The sequence below is a fragment of the Cygnus olor genome, chromosome 26 (genome assembly GCF_009769625.2).
Source record: "Cygnus olor isolate bCygOlo1 chromosome 26, bCygOlo1.pri.v2, whole genome shotgun sequence".
Taxonomy (NCBI): domain Eukaryota; kingdom Metazoa; phylum Chordata; class Aves; order Anseriformes; family Anatidae; genus Cygnus; species Cygnus olor.
Genome location: NC_049194.1, coordinates 5,252,883 through 5,271,773, shown reverse-complemented (window position 1 = coordinate 5,271,773; position 18,891 = coordinate 5,252,883). Strand labels below are relative to the sequence as shown.

At 45.2% G+C, this 18,891-nt stretch overlaps 1 protein-coding gene across 17 annotated transcripts in view; it reads right to left on the bottom strand.

Annotated features, from left to right (window-relative positions):
• Positions 1 to 969: 969 nt before the first annotated feature.
• The window catches only part of DOT1L (DOT1 like histone lysine methyltransferase), a 70,759-nt gene continuing 52,837 nt past the window's right edge, over positions 970 to 18,891 (bottom strand). For 3 of the 17 annotated variants that reach the window (XM_040537933.1, XM_040537935.1, XM_040537938.1), the window contains exons 18-28: positions 18,677 to 18,814; positions 17,895 to 18,020; positions 16,600 to 17,081; positions 16,226 to 16,349; positions 15,291 to 15,437; positions 14,080 to 14,206; positions 12,035 to 12,648; positions 11,112 to 11,317; positions 10,259 to 10,323; positions 8,804 to 9,775; positions 970 to 7,700 (exon numbers count right to left, since the gene is read on the bottom strand). In XM_040537933.1, coding sequence (XP_040393867.1) covers positions 7,111 to 7,700; positions 8,804 to 9,775; positions 10,259 to 10,323; positions 11,112 to 11,317; positions 12,035 to 12,648; positions 14,080 to 14,206; positions 15,291 to 15,437; positions 16,226 to 16,349; positions 16,600 to 17,081; positions 17,895 to 18,020; positions 18,677 to 18,814 — 3,591 coding nt within the window. In that variant the 3' untranslated portion in view covers positions 970 to 7,110. Of the gene's footprint in view, positions 7,701 to 7,724; positions 9,776 to 10,258; positions 10,324 to 11,111; positions 11,318 to 12,034; positions 12,649 to 14,079; positions 14,207 to 15,290; positions 15,438 to 16,225; positions 16,350 to 16,599; positions 17,082 to 17,894; positions 18,021 to 18,676; positions 18,815 to 18,891 lie in introns of those variants that run through there. The other 14 variants (XM_040537942.1, XM_040537943.1, XM_040537944.1 and 11 more) reach the window with 10 other exon arrangements.

Here is an 18,891-nt window from a genome sequence, read left to right as displayed (position 1 = left end):
AGCAGCGACAAGTCCTGGGGGTCTGCAAGCTCCCATTCACAGCAGCGCCTCACCGAGACCCTCACAACCAGGCGCCGCGAGCTGCCCGCGGCACCTGAGCACCCGGAGCTGTGCTCGCAGACCCCACACACTCGCCTTCCTCCGCACCTTGCCTGCCCCGCTCCAGCCACAGGCAGGACCCGGGCCGAGCCCACGCTCAGAGCTCAGCCAAGCCCAGCCAACAGCGGTGAGCACAAACTGCGTGCTACAAGACAAGGCAGCTCTGGCCACTAGGAAGAAGGATACGAGATGGAAGCACAAGAGAAGATTTCTGAGTTTGTCTGGCCAAGGAGCCCCGAGTTCCTGCTATCGAAGAAACCAGCTGGAGACACTGCTCTAACATCTGCCTCTGAGTGTAATGAGCATCCAGGACATGATGTGCTCCCTGGTGTTGGCAGCTTCCCCTAAAGGCACGTTTCCCTCCACCTCTCTCCCACTGCATTTGCAACCTGAACTAAGAGGAGCTAAATCCCACCATTACGGTTGGCCAGACCGATCCACACCTTGCTAATGGGAACGGCCCTGTCTGCACCCAAACAAGAGGCGATGCAGGGACAGCTCAACTCCCCCATGATCCTGCCCACAAGCTTGGTTCCAGCAACCCAAGGCTCCACATCCTCCAGCAATGTTTTCCCACCTTTTCCCTCAGCTACAGGAAAAGCTGAGAAATCTGACAGCGGGTGCCCCACACACCCCTGGCTAATGGAAGAATTGTTGCTTGGTGACTAAATGTGCAGCAAAGACTTGAGTTTAGGTTTAATGCTCTTGGAGCCCCCCCAGCCTCACAGCACGGTGGGTCTCAGCGGGCTGGAACCAGCAAGCAGGAGCCAGAGGTAACAAATCACCAAAGGAAGAGTGCGTGAGGGTCGTTCTCCAAGCCTGACATTTAGCAGCGGGGCACAGGTTTCGCTCAGCACAAAGCTCAGGATATTTCTTTTTTTTTTTTTTTTGGCAACATTATGTGCTGCAAGATGTATTTTGACTTCCTGATGAGTCCCTTGCTGGCAGCAGCAGCGTGGAAGAGAAGGAACATTTGTGACGGCCATAAAACGGCTGGACCTGGGCAGGAAGTGGTAACACAGAAGGAATTCCTTTCTGGAACTGGCTGCTTGGCTTTGATGACTCAAAAGTATCTCCAATTATTGAAAACAGGTTTCAAGTCTCTGGCACAGTACTCATACATCAGGGTCACGAGGGTCTCATTCTTGTAGCCATATGGATCAGATCCCAACATCTCAAAGAGCTATTCCTCCAGCAGTCCTGCAAGCAGGTAAATGCTCTCCCCAGTTTGCAGACAGAAGAGAAACAATTTGAACTTGCTCAAGGTTATGGCCAAGCAGCAAAAGATCAGGGAGTGGGGAAGAAGACAACAAATCCCATAGCAACCTCGGTGACTTCTCCCAAGTAAAGCAGCATTAAGGCATCAGCCCAAAACCTCCATTGTCTCGCACTGCTCCAAACACGCCGCAGCTTATCCAACACTCTCCTGGAAGCACGCCATAGCAGGGATTATGACGAAGACTTAGACCAGACTGGGACACGAGGGAAACTCACTACAACCATGCAGCACATGACGAGGGGACGGTGCCAGCAGCACCAGGCGCAGGTGGAAGATGCTGGCAAGGCCAGAGCAACTCTGGGCTCCTGCAGCATGGGCTGCTGAGACAGAAGTGTGAGGTCACAGAGAATGCCAGCACCGAGATGACCCAGAGGCAGATGAAGGCCTGGCCTCCACAGGCCCCTGGAGGCTGCAGTGGATGCTCGGCCGTCCAGCCTTTGTGCCTGGGTCTGACCAGGGCGAGCTGTGCCCCTCTGGTTTTGTCTTTCCCAGGTGATGGGAGCGAGCAGGCTCACACTGCCGATTTCCAACGAGTGCTTGCGAACGAGCCCTGCCACAGAGCACAGCGGGCCATCCAGAACCAGAGCACCCAGCGCATCGCACACAGACCCAAGGGCAACCTGCTATGGGGAGCAACACTGATGGAAAGGGGGATTTTGGTTTTCCCCAGCATGCACGGGAGAGCAGATGACAAACTCTGTGCCCAGCCTTTGCTCTGGTTGCTCCCAGGCACTGATTTCTGAAATGCTGCGAATGCAAAGCACATCATTCCTGCAGCAAGCACCTGGCCAACCCTCTTTGGCTGCCGGAGAGTGTCAGGAGCCAGCTGGGCGACGCATGCACCAAGCAGCTGTCCAGGGTTAGAAAGCACACCGGGGTTGGCAGACCACCGTGAGCCAGCTCCTTCTCCAAGCAGGCATCTCTGCCAGCGTCCTGCAAGCATCTCAGGTATGAACTGATGTGAAGCCTCCCTGTACAGAATGAGTTCTCTTGCTGGATGTCTTCGCTGGTTTGACATGAAGGTGGGGGGGGATAAGAGGCCTAAGGAACACTGGTTTGGTCCATTTTTGGAAAAGGATCTGACAAAAAGCAGATGGATTAAAAGCTTCTTCTTGTATTTCCTCATCTCTCACATCTGGGATAAAAATGGCGGGGGGGAGGTAATTAAGGCTACTGCCCCTCCAGCAATTGCTCATGCACAACCCGCCTTCCAAGACCGGAGCACCTTGCTGTTTGCCGGGAGGATGCTAAGGCAGCTCTGCAACTTTCAGTTAGCCAAGGATCTGGATGAAGCTGAAGCTGCCCAACTCCCAGCTGCAAAACATCTGGGTTACATTGTCTTCCTGGATTCCAGGACATTAACTCTGTACAGCTTCTACTAGAAGCTACTGGATGTTTCTCAGCCATCGCCCTCTGAGCTTTCTTGCCCTTTTCCAGGTTCTCATCTTGCAGCTAATAACTCAGCAGGGCGCACCACTGTCAAGTCCTCCCACATGCAAAGCAGAAAACAGTTCCAAAACACTCCTCATTTCCAGGGCTACCGATCCCTTCCCTTTCCAATGGGTAAGGCAAAATCAGCTCAACAGTTTCTGTGCACAAAGGCTGCCTATGAAAGACACACATAGGAAACAACAAAATAACCACGCTTTGAACTAAATCTCTACTAAGATTGCCAGGGATGAGGTACAGAGAAAAGGGTCAAACTGAAATCTGCAGAGGGCAGGAGCTGCTTGGTCACCTCTTCCCACCACTCCCTTGAGCATGGCCAGCACGGCATTCACAGATCAGACAGCAGGAGAGCACGCAAGGGCCGAGCTACCTCACCTCCTTCACACGCAGAGGCAGGAGTTGGAAGGCAATGCACCCAGCCCAGCTTTTTGTGACCCCGGGACCCTCCGTCAGGTGCCTGCTGAGGCAGGCTCAAGTCTAAGGCAAATGCCCTATTGCTGGAGGCTGGAGACTCGTTAAGGAGCACCAGGGACCTAGAAGAGATTTAAGGGTAGCGAGTGCCTCTCAGCAGAGCAATCAATGCTGCCCCCAGAGCACCTGCGCAGGTGTTTTCCCAATGCCTAAACGTGTTTTTCTAGTCATTTTGCTGTTGCAATTCCCCTTCTGTTACTGTAGTTTCCTTTATTGGTGCTTGGTCCAGTCTGAACTACAGACCAGGGTGATGTCTATATAATGGATTATATTTCTCCTCATTTTGTGCACTTGAATAAATAAGTTTTTAGAAGTTCACTGTGCACTGTACAGTCTAAAAATAAATGAAATAAAGTATATGAAATTTATAAATTTTCATCACATCTCTATAAAATACAGCCGCTGCTCAGAGCGGCACTTTCTGTACACAGAACACCAAGTCACAATACAATTAAATGCACCAGTTTGATAGTGTGGCAGCACGGTAAGCTAGATTGTGGTGTTTTTGTGAACTACCATTTAGATCTACTTAAAGCAAAGAAATACAAAAGCAAAATGCACTTAGTCAGTAAATGTACACATCTAAGCCATTTCTGAATCAAGTATCAAAACTCTACTAACAAAATACATTGTACTTGGAACAAAAACAACAAGCTGAGATAATCTGCTACCTGCACCAGTACAGAAGCACTATGTTCAGTCTTCCCAATGTTATTAAAAAGGGCCTGACCAATACCAGTGATTATGCACCCTGTTCATATGCCAATGACATCCCAAAACAAGTTACCAGACTAGCTACCAAAATTCACAGTGACTTGAGTGCCACCAGCAACTGCAAATGGCCCAATGAAGTAGTTTGAATGGGGCAGGACTTGAATTTCTTCTGTTCAAACTGTGCCTGCCTTGGCTGAGCTCACCTGGGCTGTCCCAGGTGATCTAGCTGCCACTCCAGAGGGGAGTAGTGAGTTCTCGTTTGTAATGAACACAATTAAAAACCACCCAGTTAACAGAGCGCCTGGCTCAGTTCACATTAGAGCAAAACACCAGATCAAAGACTGCCGTTTCTCTGTAGCTCACACTGCTGTAAACCAAGTGGATTTTGGTATATGAACAGAGTAAGTTGAATAAATAAAATGCAGACCTTTCTGAGAACTGGGTTTGGCATTGGTCAACCCTCCAAATTCAGCACCAAGGATTCAAACTAGAGGCACAGTTCTGACGGATGAAATAGCACCGAGAGGAGGCTCTTTACATCTCTGCTGGTGTGCCAGTCCTTAATTATTCAGAGAATTTAATTGTAAGTTATATTTATGACTCTAGGTGGAATAAAATAAGTCAAAACTGTTTTTGCTTTAAAAAAAGATAAATACTTTACCTAAACTATCAACAATACAAACTGGAGCCTTAGGCATTTCTTTTGCCTTTTTTTTTTTTCTTCCTTTTTTCTTTTTTACTCAGATTCACAGTAAATATTTTCTCTGTTGTTTAGGTCTTTTTAGGTTTTTGTTTTGTCCAGTAGTAAGAGAGTAGAAACCCCTGCACAGGCCAGGTGAGCACCTTTCAGTGGAAGCCGAGTGAAGTTGGTCCACGTTGTCCTTGCATAGGTCACATTGGGTTGAGGTAGAAATCCTAGTTACCTGCACAACAGGAGGAGAGGAAGAGACTCATCTAAATAAGTGACAAAATCTACAGTGTGTTAGATGCGTCAATCATTTCTACACTGCTCCGAGACCTCGTCAGCCAGTGAAGAAGGCACAAATCTTGTCTCGACCCAACCACAATCAGACAGGACGCTTCCAACATTCAACCATGTTAAACTCTGTCCTTGTGTGACTGACCTCAACGAGTGAGGAAAAAAAGCATTCGTTCTCCCACTCGGGAGTTCACCTTTTTTAGCACACACTAATCTGCTTTGCATTTGTTACTACCTTGCGGGAGAAATGTTAGGAGAAACGAAACAGATTATTGTAGTCCCATTCCAGATTTCAGCCTCAGTTCTGCAAGGACTTCGAGCACACATGTTCAGGTTAAGGTCAATGAAAATGCTCAAATATTTCACATATGTCACCTGGAGCAGGACCCCAACTATAATACATTTGTCTCACAAACCATCTCCTAGGAGCATTACTTCTGCCCCTCTGCTCCGCAGTCCAGTTTTAGACATCCAGCTGCCTTGCGCTGAACTTCACTTTTGTGCCTTGCCTATTTTGCTCCGAGACTTGCTGTGGCAGGACCCATCACACACAATGGCATGGAGTCCAGCCCAGCCTGACCCCCACTCCAGGTAAGGCATCTGCTTCAGCTGACTTCCACACCGCTCTCCGGAGTCGCTCAGGTGTACAAAGCCCCACATCTAATCCTCCTCGGCCTTGGCCCCGAGCTTGTTTCTAACCAGGGTCTTCCAAGCCCACCCTGTGACCCCATCATCCTGTCACCCTGCAGGCACACAGGGACATCACTGAACTCCTCCTCGCCCTCACTTGTCATATAGAGGACACTTACCTGCCTCACAAAAGCCTAACGAAACTAAGTTCATGTCTGTGAAGCAATTACGTGATGAAGACACTATAAACAATGCACAGTCAAAAGAATCTCTCAGGTATATTGTAATTGAGGCATATGTTTTATAAGCAGCAAAGAGTATCCAACCATAGATTTTACGTAGCTTTGGTATCAGTGAACAGCAACAACATCAAAGACCTACAAGAAAAGCATGGAGCGAGCTCTGGGCCCTAACATACTGATTTAACTTTGCAGTCACGAGCTGTTACATCACGATGCCACAGAGTATTTTCACAACAACAGTACCCAACTCTGTGGTGGTACACTTTATTCTGGAGTTGCTCTAAAGGCATTTAAATACTGCTTCAGTAAAAACACACACAGTCTCCAGAGACCCTCCTCTCTTCTGCAGCCCCAGCCCTTATGAAGCATGGACCGCAGTGAACCCTGCATGTTCCCTATCATCTCATTCACGTCTACCCAGAAAGTCAGTGATTGCCAAATGAGCATAAATACAGCATCTGATAGAGACTGTTACTGTTAGCCCTAGCAGTCAAGTCCAGTAACGCTGCAGTGTGCAGATAACAAGGCCTTCTTGGTTTATTCTAATTCAGATTATAACGTTTTGCTACCTGTGATTGTGTTTTCCAGTGATGCAGGGGGCACATTGACTGCAGTGCAAGACCAGTGCATTTGCACTCCAAGACAAAGCTGCAGCTTGTAACCTGGAGATTTTTTAACTTTATGACTGAGAGCAGCAGTTATTGACTGACAATGAAAACAAGACCACCACGTTGCCAGAGTCACAAAGCAGCAGCATCACGCATCCTAATGCTATGCGAACATGGACTTGTGGAAGAAGTAACAGTCTGTGTTGGAAGGCAAGAAGAGGACAAGGGGGAATCAAAGTAGGCAACAACCACTGCCAACAACTGTATAAAAACCTTACTTAAAAATAGGACTTCCTCCTGATAACTGATCTTCAGAAGTAAACATTTTCAAGAAGTGATCCCAACCTGAACATAATCCTGATGTCAGATGAGACAGACCAGAGTTACCACTGTGAGCACTCCTTGTCGAGAAATCCTGACTCCCAGAACAGAGAGCATTAAGCCTCTTCACCCTCTGCCGTGACATTATTTGCTTCCCACATTTTAGAGGTTTGTTTCACAGAGCCCATCCCCACCCTATCTCTGAAAAGGAAGAAGCATCATTCAGCATCTTGCACAAAACTCCTGATTGTTTTGGTTTTGTTTTTTTTTCCTCTAGCCTTACCTTACAAAATAAGAACTGTTAGCTAAGCAAGCTCTTTATCGTGGCTTAACCCCAGAAAGGTGCGAAGCATAAGGAGACTGCATGCCAAGTGTAACCCACATAGCGGACGTGCCAGCTGCGTTGGACTGCGTGATCATGGGCGCGGACTGTGCCAGCGCCAAGCGGGGCAGAGGCGGGTGATGGACTGTAAAGGAGGGGCGGGAGGTTTTGTGCTGGAGAGAGGCTAGCTTAATAGACAAAGAAGCATTAGCAGATTGGACAGAAGCAGCAGAAGAGGATGGCAAAAAAGCATCGCCAGGTGGGAGAGATGGTAGGTTCTGCAGAAGCGCAGGCTCAGGATTAGAAGCAAGTAATGGAGGAGGTGGGGGCAAGGAAACGTTAGGAGGGGGTGGGGGGGAATGGAAAACAGATTGCACTGGCGCTCTGTTGAGGTGCTGAGCAGATCTATTCTCACTAGATATTACTAAATTAGAGGAGGAGGGTGGGAAGGATGAGGATGACGTGCTGGCAACAGCCTGCAGAGGGTTTAAGCTTAGCACTGTGCTGCTAGAGACAGCACTGCTGCTGAAACTGGCTCCAAATTGATGAGGAGAGGAGGCAGAAGGCACCGCATGGTTAAAAATACCTGCAAACAGGAGAGAAAAACTCAGCTTCAACAGATGGGCTTTGTACAGTCGCAAGTGACAAGAGAAACAAAAAACAAAAAAAAAGCAAAATTATAGTAGTTATGGCCCCATACAAAAATATGCAGCATGAGAAGGCAGCAAGCAATGAGAGATAATGGTGCAGGCCAGGAGGTACAAAAGGTTTCACTTACCTTTCCTACTGCCAACCTCTAAATGCCACGAGGACAAACGGTCAGACCCAAGAACTGTCAGTTCTATATCACACAGGCAGACTTTTGATGAGATTACGTGGTCTCTAGAGTTGTTTATCTGAAGACTCAAACTGCTGCTCTTCCCTCCCCACCCTCCTGCTTTCCCACTTACAGGGCAGCAGAGGGGAGACTGCATTTCCAGCAAATCTACATGCTGAGAGATGTGAGAGTTAGGATTTCCCGACATGGTGCCTGAATGATTTTGGACAGGTAAGAAAAACTGCCTTTGACATTTAGTAATGGCAGGTTCAGACTATCTTCTAGTCCTGCCAGCTTGTCTCCAGTTTGGACCACAGAAGCCAAGCCTGTGCAGAATCCCAGAAGTGCAAGCTGCATATGGCATTGCCCTTCCTGGCAAAGGAATGCTCTTCATGTCCGTTCAAGAGCCAGAATGCTACGCAATTCCCAACACCATTTCCTCTGAAGAGACAGTGATGTTTCGCTCTTCCTGGATCATCCTAAATCCATTCAAGGCCTAATCTCAACCTTTACTCAAGTTGACAAGTTAGAGATCCTTAGCTTGGTAACACAAGTTAAATCTTTTACCTGCAGGTGGACCTAAGTTGGTTCCACCACAGCAACATCTGAACAAGCATACATTATGAAATCACAAAGTCTGGGTGTATTCTTTCATTAAGGTGATACAACAAGATCATCTAGTAGACAAAGCTCATGGGATTTCACTGTGGGGAAATGAACTCATCCTAGCATTTCCGAGAGAGAAGAGAGACGGGTTATGTGGGAGAGATTTGCTCCACATCCTGCAGAAGTGAAAGGGTCTCACCCCTGGAGAGGCAGTGTCAGACTTTCCTTTAGGCCCTGTCTTATACCAGAGAAAGAGTTCTGCCTACCTCCAACTGTTCCACCTGTAACCCCAGGAGAGAAGTTCCCCATAGTGTGAGAATTAGTCAGTCTGGTTGCAGCTGATGACACGTGGACCAGACTGGCAGCAGCTGGCATCGAGTTAAATAAGGACTGCAATACTGAGGAATTTGTCACCGAGTTGAGGTTTGCTTGCAAGGCCATGGGGCCAAGGGGGAACTGTGATCCAGTGGTCAAAGTGTTTAGGAAAGGATGGTGCGCCTGCACAGAAGATGCTGGGTTGCCTGCTGAAGAAACAGCAGTAGAAAGGCTTTTACCATTCAGAAGGCCACCAGACGAAACAGCAGCAGAAATGAAAAGGTTGTGGCCGTTTTTAAACTCCACATCTCGGTCCCTTCCTTTGCCGACCTTTCCGTTATGCTGCAAAGAGTTTTTTTCCGAAGAACCCCCAGTACGAATGCTTATTTCGCTCATCTCTTTGCTTTTGACCCCTGACCGATTTAAGTCTTCTCCTTTCGTGCCACTGAGGCCTTCAAGTTGCCTCTTGTTCAAAAATGGATTTGTTTCTGATATCCCCACATCTTTGCTTCGCTGCGACTGAAAACCCAGGGAGCAGTTGGAAGTCGTCACGTCTGAAGCCTTGTGCGGAAGAGAAGCACCATCGATAAAGCTGTGTAAACCAATGTCAGTTGACAGTCCACCATTGTACGTGAATCCGTTGGTGGAGTTTGTACTAGGGCTGAGCCCGTCTGCCCCAGACGAGGGCATGGCAATGCTTTTCCTCGCGTGTGCTGTGATCTTGGCGTCAATGGCTAGGCTGTCCTCAGAGGACGGCCTGAAGGCAAACAACGAATTCTGGCTCAGGGATGAAACCGACTGCAAGGGACTGTCTGTAGTTTTGGTTAGGTTGATGTCAGATATTGGTGAAAAAGTAGATTTCCATTTACTGCTGTTCATGTTCTCGTTGGTTTGTGCTTGTTTCCTCCCAGATAAGCTGCCACCTAGAAAGAAAGGTTTGTAAATATCAAAAAGCAGCTTTCACCTAATCTGCTCAGTAAGAACAGTTTTGTTTTTTCCTTCAACGCCCATATTTTTAATCAGTCTTTAATTCTTTCTGATCCAAAGGCAGAAATACTTGACAAGTCACCTAAAAACCCTTCAAATTTAGCTTAATGCTCTGAAAAAGTTTGAGAATGCTGATTTTCTCTTTCCTCAGCCTTTGCACTACAGATCCCTCCCCAAGCCCTGACTTAGTGAAAAACAACCGGTCAAATCTTTCGTGACCCGTGACTACCAAAAAGACTGACCCAAAATCTGTAATTATCAGCCACCTGTCTTAATTACTGTGATGCAAAGCCCTGGCAGAACTGCACTCTGCTCAACAGCACAGAAAGGCCTGCTATTGATAACAACGTCAGTCAGTGGCAGCCACCCATTCCCAAGCCCAACCATTAAAACAACTAATTAACATTCCCTACACTTACCATTTTCAACAGTCTTCTGTGGAGATTTGCTTTCCAATGATATTGTTGCAATTTTCCTCTCAATTCTAGTGGGAAAATAAAAAGGTTATAACACTGCAACCTTTTTGTTGCACATTTACCCTTAAATATCTCCCTCAGGTTCATTTCTTAACAGTGGACTAAAGTATATAAAGCCAAGTCACCTAGAAAACTGCATGTTACTAAAGGGATTTAAAAGCACTAGAATAATCCACCAAGCACTAACTAGAAGCTATTACAGAATTTGTGCTCTTTGCCAAGATTAGTGCATGTTCAGAGAACTTCATTGTCGCTCTTTCACAACAAGACGTTGGCTGTTGCTCCCATTTCTACAGTGGTTGTTTTTCCAGCACCTCGAGCAAGAACAAAATCATTGCACCTCACAGGCCAGCAAAGTGTGGCAAGTACTCCATTTTCAGAGTAACGCATTATCATTTTGGGGTAGGAAGCGAAAAATTTTGAATCAAGCTGAAACTGGGAGCGAGAGGGAGACGGATTCTTAGTTAAAAATTACACACTTGGCCCCAGTACTCCTACAGGCAACACAATAAAAACTACAAGCAACACAGCAAAAAGAAATAGTTTCTACGATAATTCTTTCGGAGGCCAGACTGTCAGCCTTGCAAACACAGCAAGAAGAATAGATTCCCACATTCAAGTGCTGCTGCCGAAAAACCTTCCCTATTCACAATTTCAGTCTCACAAGAGGCTTGGCATAATGGAATCAGTCTCCAAGCAAAGGGAACAAAGACAGCTTAACACACCTCTCCTGTTTATTGCACCTTTATTGGCTTCCTGAGAAATCTCATCCGGAAACCTATGCCTGCATATTCACCTGGTGCTATTGTGCTCATCTTCAGATCCCTGCTCTTCATCTGACGTTAGGGGAGAGTAATGAACGCCGTTGGTCTGAATGAGGGGCTTTTCCTTTTTCAATACCGGGGGCTGGTCATTGTCCTGGTAAGGAACAGGAGAGTTCTTCAGGGAGTTTTCAGGAGAGGAAATGGCTGTTATTTCTAAAGGCTGGTTAATGTTATTGACCTGGGCAAGAAGGAAAGAAAGCAGTTATGGATGAGAGTATCCCTTTAGAAAAAAGGCATCTTGTTAAGGATATCAAGAGCAGGCTTAACTTGCTCAGCTTTAGGATACGCCAATGGCTGCTTGTTTAGCGCTGCCATTGTTATACTCCAGCATCTTGCACTAGAGTGCCCTGGAAAGCTTTAATGTAACTTGGAAAAATATTTTCATTATTTGATTTTATGTTTAAACACAGAAATGAAGACATGGGACAATCACATTTCTTTTCAAACTACCACTGCAGGATCACATGAACACAACTTGTATAGCTGGCTTATTAATGTGAGAATGCCATATGCTTCTGGCACTCAAGCTATTTAGTCTATCTCAGCTTAAACTATATTCAAAATATTTAATCTACAGACTAAAAAAAAAAAAATCAACTTCACTGCAAAAACAAGCTCTTTGTCAAAAGAGAATAAATTGTTTTTAATTTTTAATGCTCTGACAGAAAAAACTCTGAGGTGTTCTACCTATTCTAAAATAGTTCACCAGCTTTCAGCAATTCTCTTGCCTCCCAGATGGGCCATTTCCACAAAGGGTCTATACTCCAGTTCTAGCTACTAACACTGTGACAACCTGAGGGTATGCCAAATAATAAAGCAGTAGAAGCTTATTTCTAATTCAAAGAGATTTCCCAGGCCCTTCTCTTTTGCTTGAGCTCTTCATTTTTGCCCTTACCATGGAGTTGATATTGAGCGGTGAACCTGATGGTTGAGTAAAGAGTCCAGACATAGTGGGTAAGGATTTACGTTTAGGGGAGACCCCGGAGTTCCCGCTGAGATTCCCAGTAGAGGATCTCTTCCGCCGGCCTCGCTTCTTCCCATCCTGCGCGTGTGCTTGGCCGCAGTCCAGCCGAGCGCTCGCGGGCAGAGGACTGTGCTTGTTGGAAGGGGATTGTTTTACATGTCCTGTATTAGGAGAGATTGTAAAGATGATTCTTCTCTTGGCCTCGTTCTCAGGATCTGAAAACGCTGCATCAGACTGAAGATCCCCCTTTGTTCCTTCGGCAAACATCTTCTGAGCATCTGCATATTGCAATACCCCTACCAGGCTCTGGGAGGTGCCATTTAACCTGGGGCTTGTTGAGTGCTGGTGAGCAGGGGAGTTTTGCCCAGAGTTCCTTGACTGCATCATTAGCAAAGGATGTTGTGGAGTGGAACTCCGAGACCCTACTGAGTTAAACAGACTCCCAGAGTCGTCCAGAGCTGCCTGATCAACACTATGGTTAAGATGGGCTGGGCTGTTTGTAAGATTTCCATTGACTGCCACGGAGCCAGAAGAGTAAGAAAAACCTGTTGAAAGGGAAAGTATACATCATTGCTTCTGCTGAGTGATAGTTCACAGTGCTAGATTTCTGGGATGGCTGGGAGTAGATTCAGCTCTACCCGTGTTCGCTCAGCCAGCAGCCGTGTACTACATGGGAAACTGCGCAGCTGCTTTTTACATTGTGCAGTTGAGAAGATGGCTCTGTGTGCTGATGGTTCCAGTTAGGTGTTAATTATTTTCATTATTCTTTTCCCAATTCAGGAAAATTCATGTGTTATATGGAGATATCCTGTGCTCCATACAGTATTTAAATGGAACTCGTGAAAGTTTTTTGAATTTCTACACCTTCTGAGATCAGGGCTCCTCTACTCTCAACTCCTTCCTATCATCAAGGAAATGAGATCAGCAATTTCAGTCCATTTCTTCCTCAAAAAAATGAAGGGACTGTCATCTATACAGCCCACCTCCTACTCAAAATTAGACAAAAGGCTGTGGCTTAGGAAGTGACAGGGTATCTTCAAAGAAATTGTGGCAGAAGAATGCCACGTGGGAAGAAGCTTGGAAAGGGGATTAAGTATTTGTCATGGCATATCATAAATGGGTTTAGTGCTCTAGTAAGGCCTTGCCTCTGGGCTGCCTAAATTAAAGGGGTAGAAGGGAACACAGTATTGTTTTACATTTTTTTAAATTATTTTTTAACATTTATTTGGTTTTATAGAAAATTGCAGCCAAGCCCTTCTTTGCAAAACAGATGCTAGAAACAACAGAAGCCCCTCAAGGTGATAAACATTAAGAACAAATGCACTCTGATGAGGGATCAGCTGTAGAACAGCTTCTGTATACCAGAACCTACTTTTCTCGGTCCACAACATTCCATATTCTGAACAGCTAAAAGCCACAATTTCAACAGATGAGTGAGTTCAGAAGCAATGTCTGTACTTAACGGTACCCCTACCCTCTCCCTTATTGACCTTTCTTCCTACCCAGATACTCGTGCCTTTACAAATGCTCATGAGACACCATTGTGACTTGCTTAAATAAATTAATTCTGCTATTAAAAAAAACTCCACCATCCTGCAAAATAGAATTTTTAAAGCCAGATCAGTTCATAGTATGGAAAACATTTTGCTGGTTTGCAACGCTGTAGAGATAGGAATATCTTAATCCACTTAGAAGAGTTTACAAAACCAACTACTTAAACTGCAAGGTGCTGCAGTTCAGATAAAAACACATCAAGCTAATACTCTGTACTAAAATGTATCCAAGCTGTAGGCACAGTTTTGACAGTCTCAGAACATCACCACCTCTGATTCTTTGCTCTCATTACAAAACATACATTTACCTAGCACTCTACTGTTCTGAATGACCTGAAAAGCGCCCAGAAAAAACTCAGACGCGTGCATTTGCGGGTGCTGTCAAGATGAGACAGCACACCTTCACATAGATGAGGCTGTTACCTGAGGTAGCCAAAGCCAGTGGCTTGTTTCCAGCAGCATTGCTTACACCATTATGAGAACTAGCACCAATCTGCTTTTCAAGTGTTGATGAGTCTCTGCTCTGATGAACCGGGCTAGGTGTGCTTCTCTGTGGGGACAGAAAGAGGCATATTAGTACAAGAAGTATACTCAAAAGTCACTAGTTAGAACAAAATTCATATGCATTACTAGATTAGAAATTAGTGGTTCTAATTCCTAAATGTCTTAGATTTATCTAGTTTTCAAAAAACATAGATCAGCATAGGGGACAAAACTGAGTAGTGATTACACTGTGATAGTATCTAGCACGCGCTTGATACCATCTAATTAGAGAATGGACTCATTTTTCCAGAAGGTTTAGACGCAGAACTGCACTGTGATCAAAGAGCAAATGCCTCAGCCCACTGTTTTACAGGCAGAAAGAAAACAAATGGTTGTATCACGTCCCCAAGCCTATACACACAAAGCTCCAAACTACCCCGAACTGAACATGAAACACATTAGACTATGTTCTCTGGTACAATGTCTGAGGGTGGTGTTTTCCTGAAAGCAGGCACAACAGTTGTGAAATGATAGGCTGAATAAACAATTACAAATGTTTGTGAGAAACTGGACCAGTCATTTTGAAACTCCTCTGCCACTGAAAGTAGCAAGAGCTTATCAGGATTTCAAAGAGATGGCCCCAAAGGTTCTCTACTAAATACCTGAGAAGTCAGCTACAGAGCAGTCACTCTCACAGTAGCAATTACAACCTAAAGGTACTGCTCAGGTTCATCCCACACAGTTAGGACACAAAGATCAACAATTTATCCATGACCAAGCTGAGACAGAATTTGTCTCCCAGGGTAATGCAACAAAGCAAGGGCTAAGAACAAGTTGACATATGGGATCCTTGGCTCCCAGTGCCATAAACTTTCAGATGCTGCACCTTTTCCACCAAGCCAAACATTCAGACTATGACCTTTCGAGGCATTCACTTTATTTTCCTTTCTGGCTGAAACACCACCACAGACACAGGAGCAAAAATCTAGAGCACGACTAAGGGACAAGAGGATGCATCCCAACAGCAGCCTCCCCCGAAGCACTGGACATTCAAGGTTAGCAGCCCACTATGGATTCTGGTGCACAGCACCCCATTACTGGCCAATGTGATTTTAGTTAGGCATGGAAAGCATTGATGATCCCTTACTCACCACCTTCTCAACACGGCTAGGTAGGACTACGCTGGCCAGAGGGATACTAACAGGGAGTTTATTGGGCTGCACTGTGCTGAGAGGAATACTGATAGGTAGGCTGGTGATAGTTTCTCCATTACTCACAGAGGTTCTCTCTCTTAAACCCTGCAAATGCAAAAGAGAAAGTAACGTTCTCAACTGCAAGCTATTACTGAAAAGACATCCTAAACTAACGGTAACTTGCTCATTTAGATTTTGTCCTTTTTTATTCCCCCCTGTTGAGAATTACATGATTAAGAGTGACGACTATATAGCAAAGACAGGGCATGCACGGAGCAGCTTTGTTACCAACGTCAGTCTACTGGGACAGCAACATCCAACAGCACAGAAATACATAAATTAAAGCTACTACTGCCCCTAAGCATAAGGAAAAAGATGTCTGAGGTGAGCTCATTTCCTAGTGTCTTTGTTACAACTCTGAAAAACACTCATCTAACAGAATCTGTATCTTGAGGTCCTCTGTACACAGAAGATGGAGTAGCCAGAAATTTTTCCATGGTAACCTCCCGTGGGAGGGCACCTGCTTGCTCTGAAATGAGCACCAATAGGATTCATGGCAGGACCAATGTGGACAACTTTATTTTTTTTAATACAAAAGACAGTCTAGTTTTCAAGTCAAAGTACACTCACACTAGATCAAAAAGAAGTCCTACTGCATTACTGGCACAGTTCACATGCAAGCCAGTGACTCAAAAGGTAAGCGTGCCTTTCATGAGCACCGTATTCTCTCTTCCTCTAGCCAGTTCCTCTTTTTTATTGCACCACACCTACTGTAATTTATATTATTTTCCATGCCAAGCTGACCAAGCACGTCTGCTTCTCCTAGTCTGGCCAACTCTTTTTGTTCTGCAAGGTGTAAAGTCTCTGAATTCAAGCAAAAGCAAATCTTTTACCTTCTCGCCTGCAATTGGTAAGGCCGCTGGGGAAGAGGGCCGAGTTTCCTGAGGACTCAGCTTTATGCCATTTGAAATACCAGGGCTTGGATACGTAAGGCCATTCTCTTTGACGTGGTCAGCTCTAGAACAGAGATGTAGGATCATTAGAATACAAATCTAACTACTTTTGTTTTGCCAGGAATTCCCATACCAAACTCCAGGTACCATACCACCTTGTTTACCTGATCAGCTAGCACTGCAGGTTTCGCTGAAACAAAACTTTTAAGTACGTAAAACTCCACTTTTAAAAACATTTTTCCACAATACAAATAAAACACTTATTAAAATAAACAAACCCCTCCATTCCCAACCTAGGAAATGATCACTCTCACCTCTGTATCTCATTAGTTGTTGCTTTTCCATTGACTGCATGGTCTTGATTCAAGTGTCTCCTTAGTGCTATTTTAGCTGGGGAAAACCTGGTATAGTCAGGTAAGGACAAGCTCGTCATCTTGTCTGCCTTCTGTCTGCTGCTGTGGTTTGGGGTACAAGGTACTATTTCTTGGTCCAGGTGAGAAGTTGTGTACTGAGGGGTGTTCTGCTTGGAGGACGGCCTGCTAAAAGTGTTATGGATTTCATAGGGAGTAGCATGGCCATTCATGGACAGTTCAGGGCTCATGCCATTGATGTGGGGCATCGGAAATTTAGAGCATTCAAGCTCCAGTTGGAACCTGCCGTGATCAGCCTCAGGATCACGGCTCAAATGGTTTTTATTGCGTAGCTGTACTGACAGTGACTCATCAGACGGCGTGTATGATTTCAGCTGCATTAGCTCCTGCTGTCTTTGACTTTTCTCAAGTTCCACAATGCTGATCTTTAAATGAAGAGGAGGACAATGATTAAAGACCACACTTAACAATTCTATCACATCAAGGAGTTTTGCCTCGATATACTTATCAGAACAAGTGACCCCATTTCTGGTAATAATGCAAAACAAGCGACCCACAATTTGAGGAACAAATTTCAATGTGCTATTACAAGTTTGAGACCAAAAGGTACAGGGAAAGGGAATGGCTCACACGCTTAGAAAACACCTTTTACATTTTGGAATAAAATGTAAAATATCCTCAATGTCTATAGAGAATACGGAGTAACTCAATGTTGTCAGTCATTGAGGGAAAAGGTCACTCCCTGCCTAGGCATCCAGCAAAAAGGCTGGATTAGCTTTAAAACTACCTTCACAAGGAAGGAAAAGTTCTTCAGTCACAGGAGTTTCATTTCTTTCACTGTGGTGTCATTCTGTGGGATATGATTCCTGAATTGAGACTTCAGAGCACACAGAAGACATTACCATGAAGCCACATATTATGCTAACAAGCAAGACTTTTTTTTTTTTAAAGCCAGTCATGCTTTTTAAATAATGTTTAATGATAAATCATGATTCCTTCTTCCACAGCATTACCAGGGAATCAGGTCATAGCATCTGCTTTGTTTAAAAGTCATCTACATTCTTATTCTTCAAGCTTACTAACAGACACTGCCCTCCCCCAACAAAAGGATTGATCTCCGGAAAAAACAGCCACCCAGCTTATCCCTTAGTATCCTATTTAGTCAGGTATTCTGAAATGGCCCCTTGTCCAGGAGCTACCCTGAGTTGGTGACTCTAGAGTTGTTTCTTGCTCTGTACCTGCAGTTCCAAACAGTGCTTTTGTTTCTCAGAAATCTGATTCTTCAGCGCCTGCTTCTCTTTCAGCAAGTTCTCCAGTGACAATGTTGACCAATCCAGCTTCAGTTCTTCACAGCGTGCTTTAAGCTGCAAAGACATGAGATAAACAGATCAAAAGACAACTTTCAACTTTTCACACCACTCAAGGTACAAGGTGAAAGGCATGCACCTTTCGTCTGGATATCTGCAAGCAGCTTCTTATCCTGTTGAAAACTCCTCTCAGCTTAAGCAAAATACCACCACAAAAGGGTCCTGTAGTCCCTGTCTAATGGGGGAGGAGGTGGCCTGGTTCCTTCTTAATACACCGTTAGTACCCAGCCTAACAACTTCGATTCCCTTGCCTAAACTTAACAGTTTGAGTTACTGAGATGAAAAACATAAGAGTTATGGGTACTACACAGCAAGTGCTGTACACACTTTTTTTGCCAGAGATCCAGATAAAGTGACAAGCCCACATACAGCTGTGCAGCTGTTTAAGGGACACAGATGAGGCCACCAAACTGCTACCTCAGCATCTGGTTACGAGTAAAAAAAAAAGTTTCCAAGAAGAAGTACCACCTGCATTCTTTTCCAGTCATTCTTCTCAGTTACAGAGAAGCTATAGCAGCTGGAGGTTGTTTTTTTTATTATTACTATTATTCATTAAGATACCTAGAGAGGGGGGCAGCCCTCAGCTCATGATCTGTCCTCCTTACACAGACGGGAGCATCACTCTGCTACTCAAATAAAAGCACTGTACGCACCAGCTGTAAGCTCTGGTTCCTGAGTTCGCTGTTATCCTTCTCCAGCTGTTTTGTCTGTTCTTTCAGTTGCTGATTGTGAGCAGAGATTTCCTTCTGAGCCTGAATCAGGTCATTGTATGTCAGAGCCTTAACGCCCAACTACAACATGGAGGGTGAAAGGGAAAGAGATCATTCAGTAAGGTCTTGACATACTAATTCCAGACAACTGTCACATA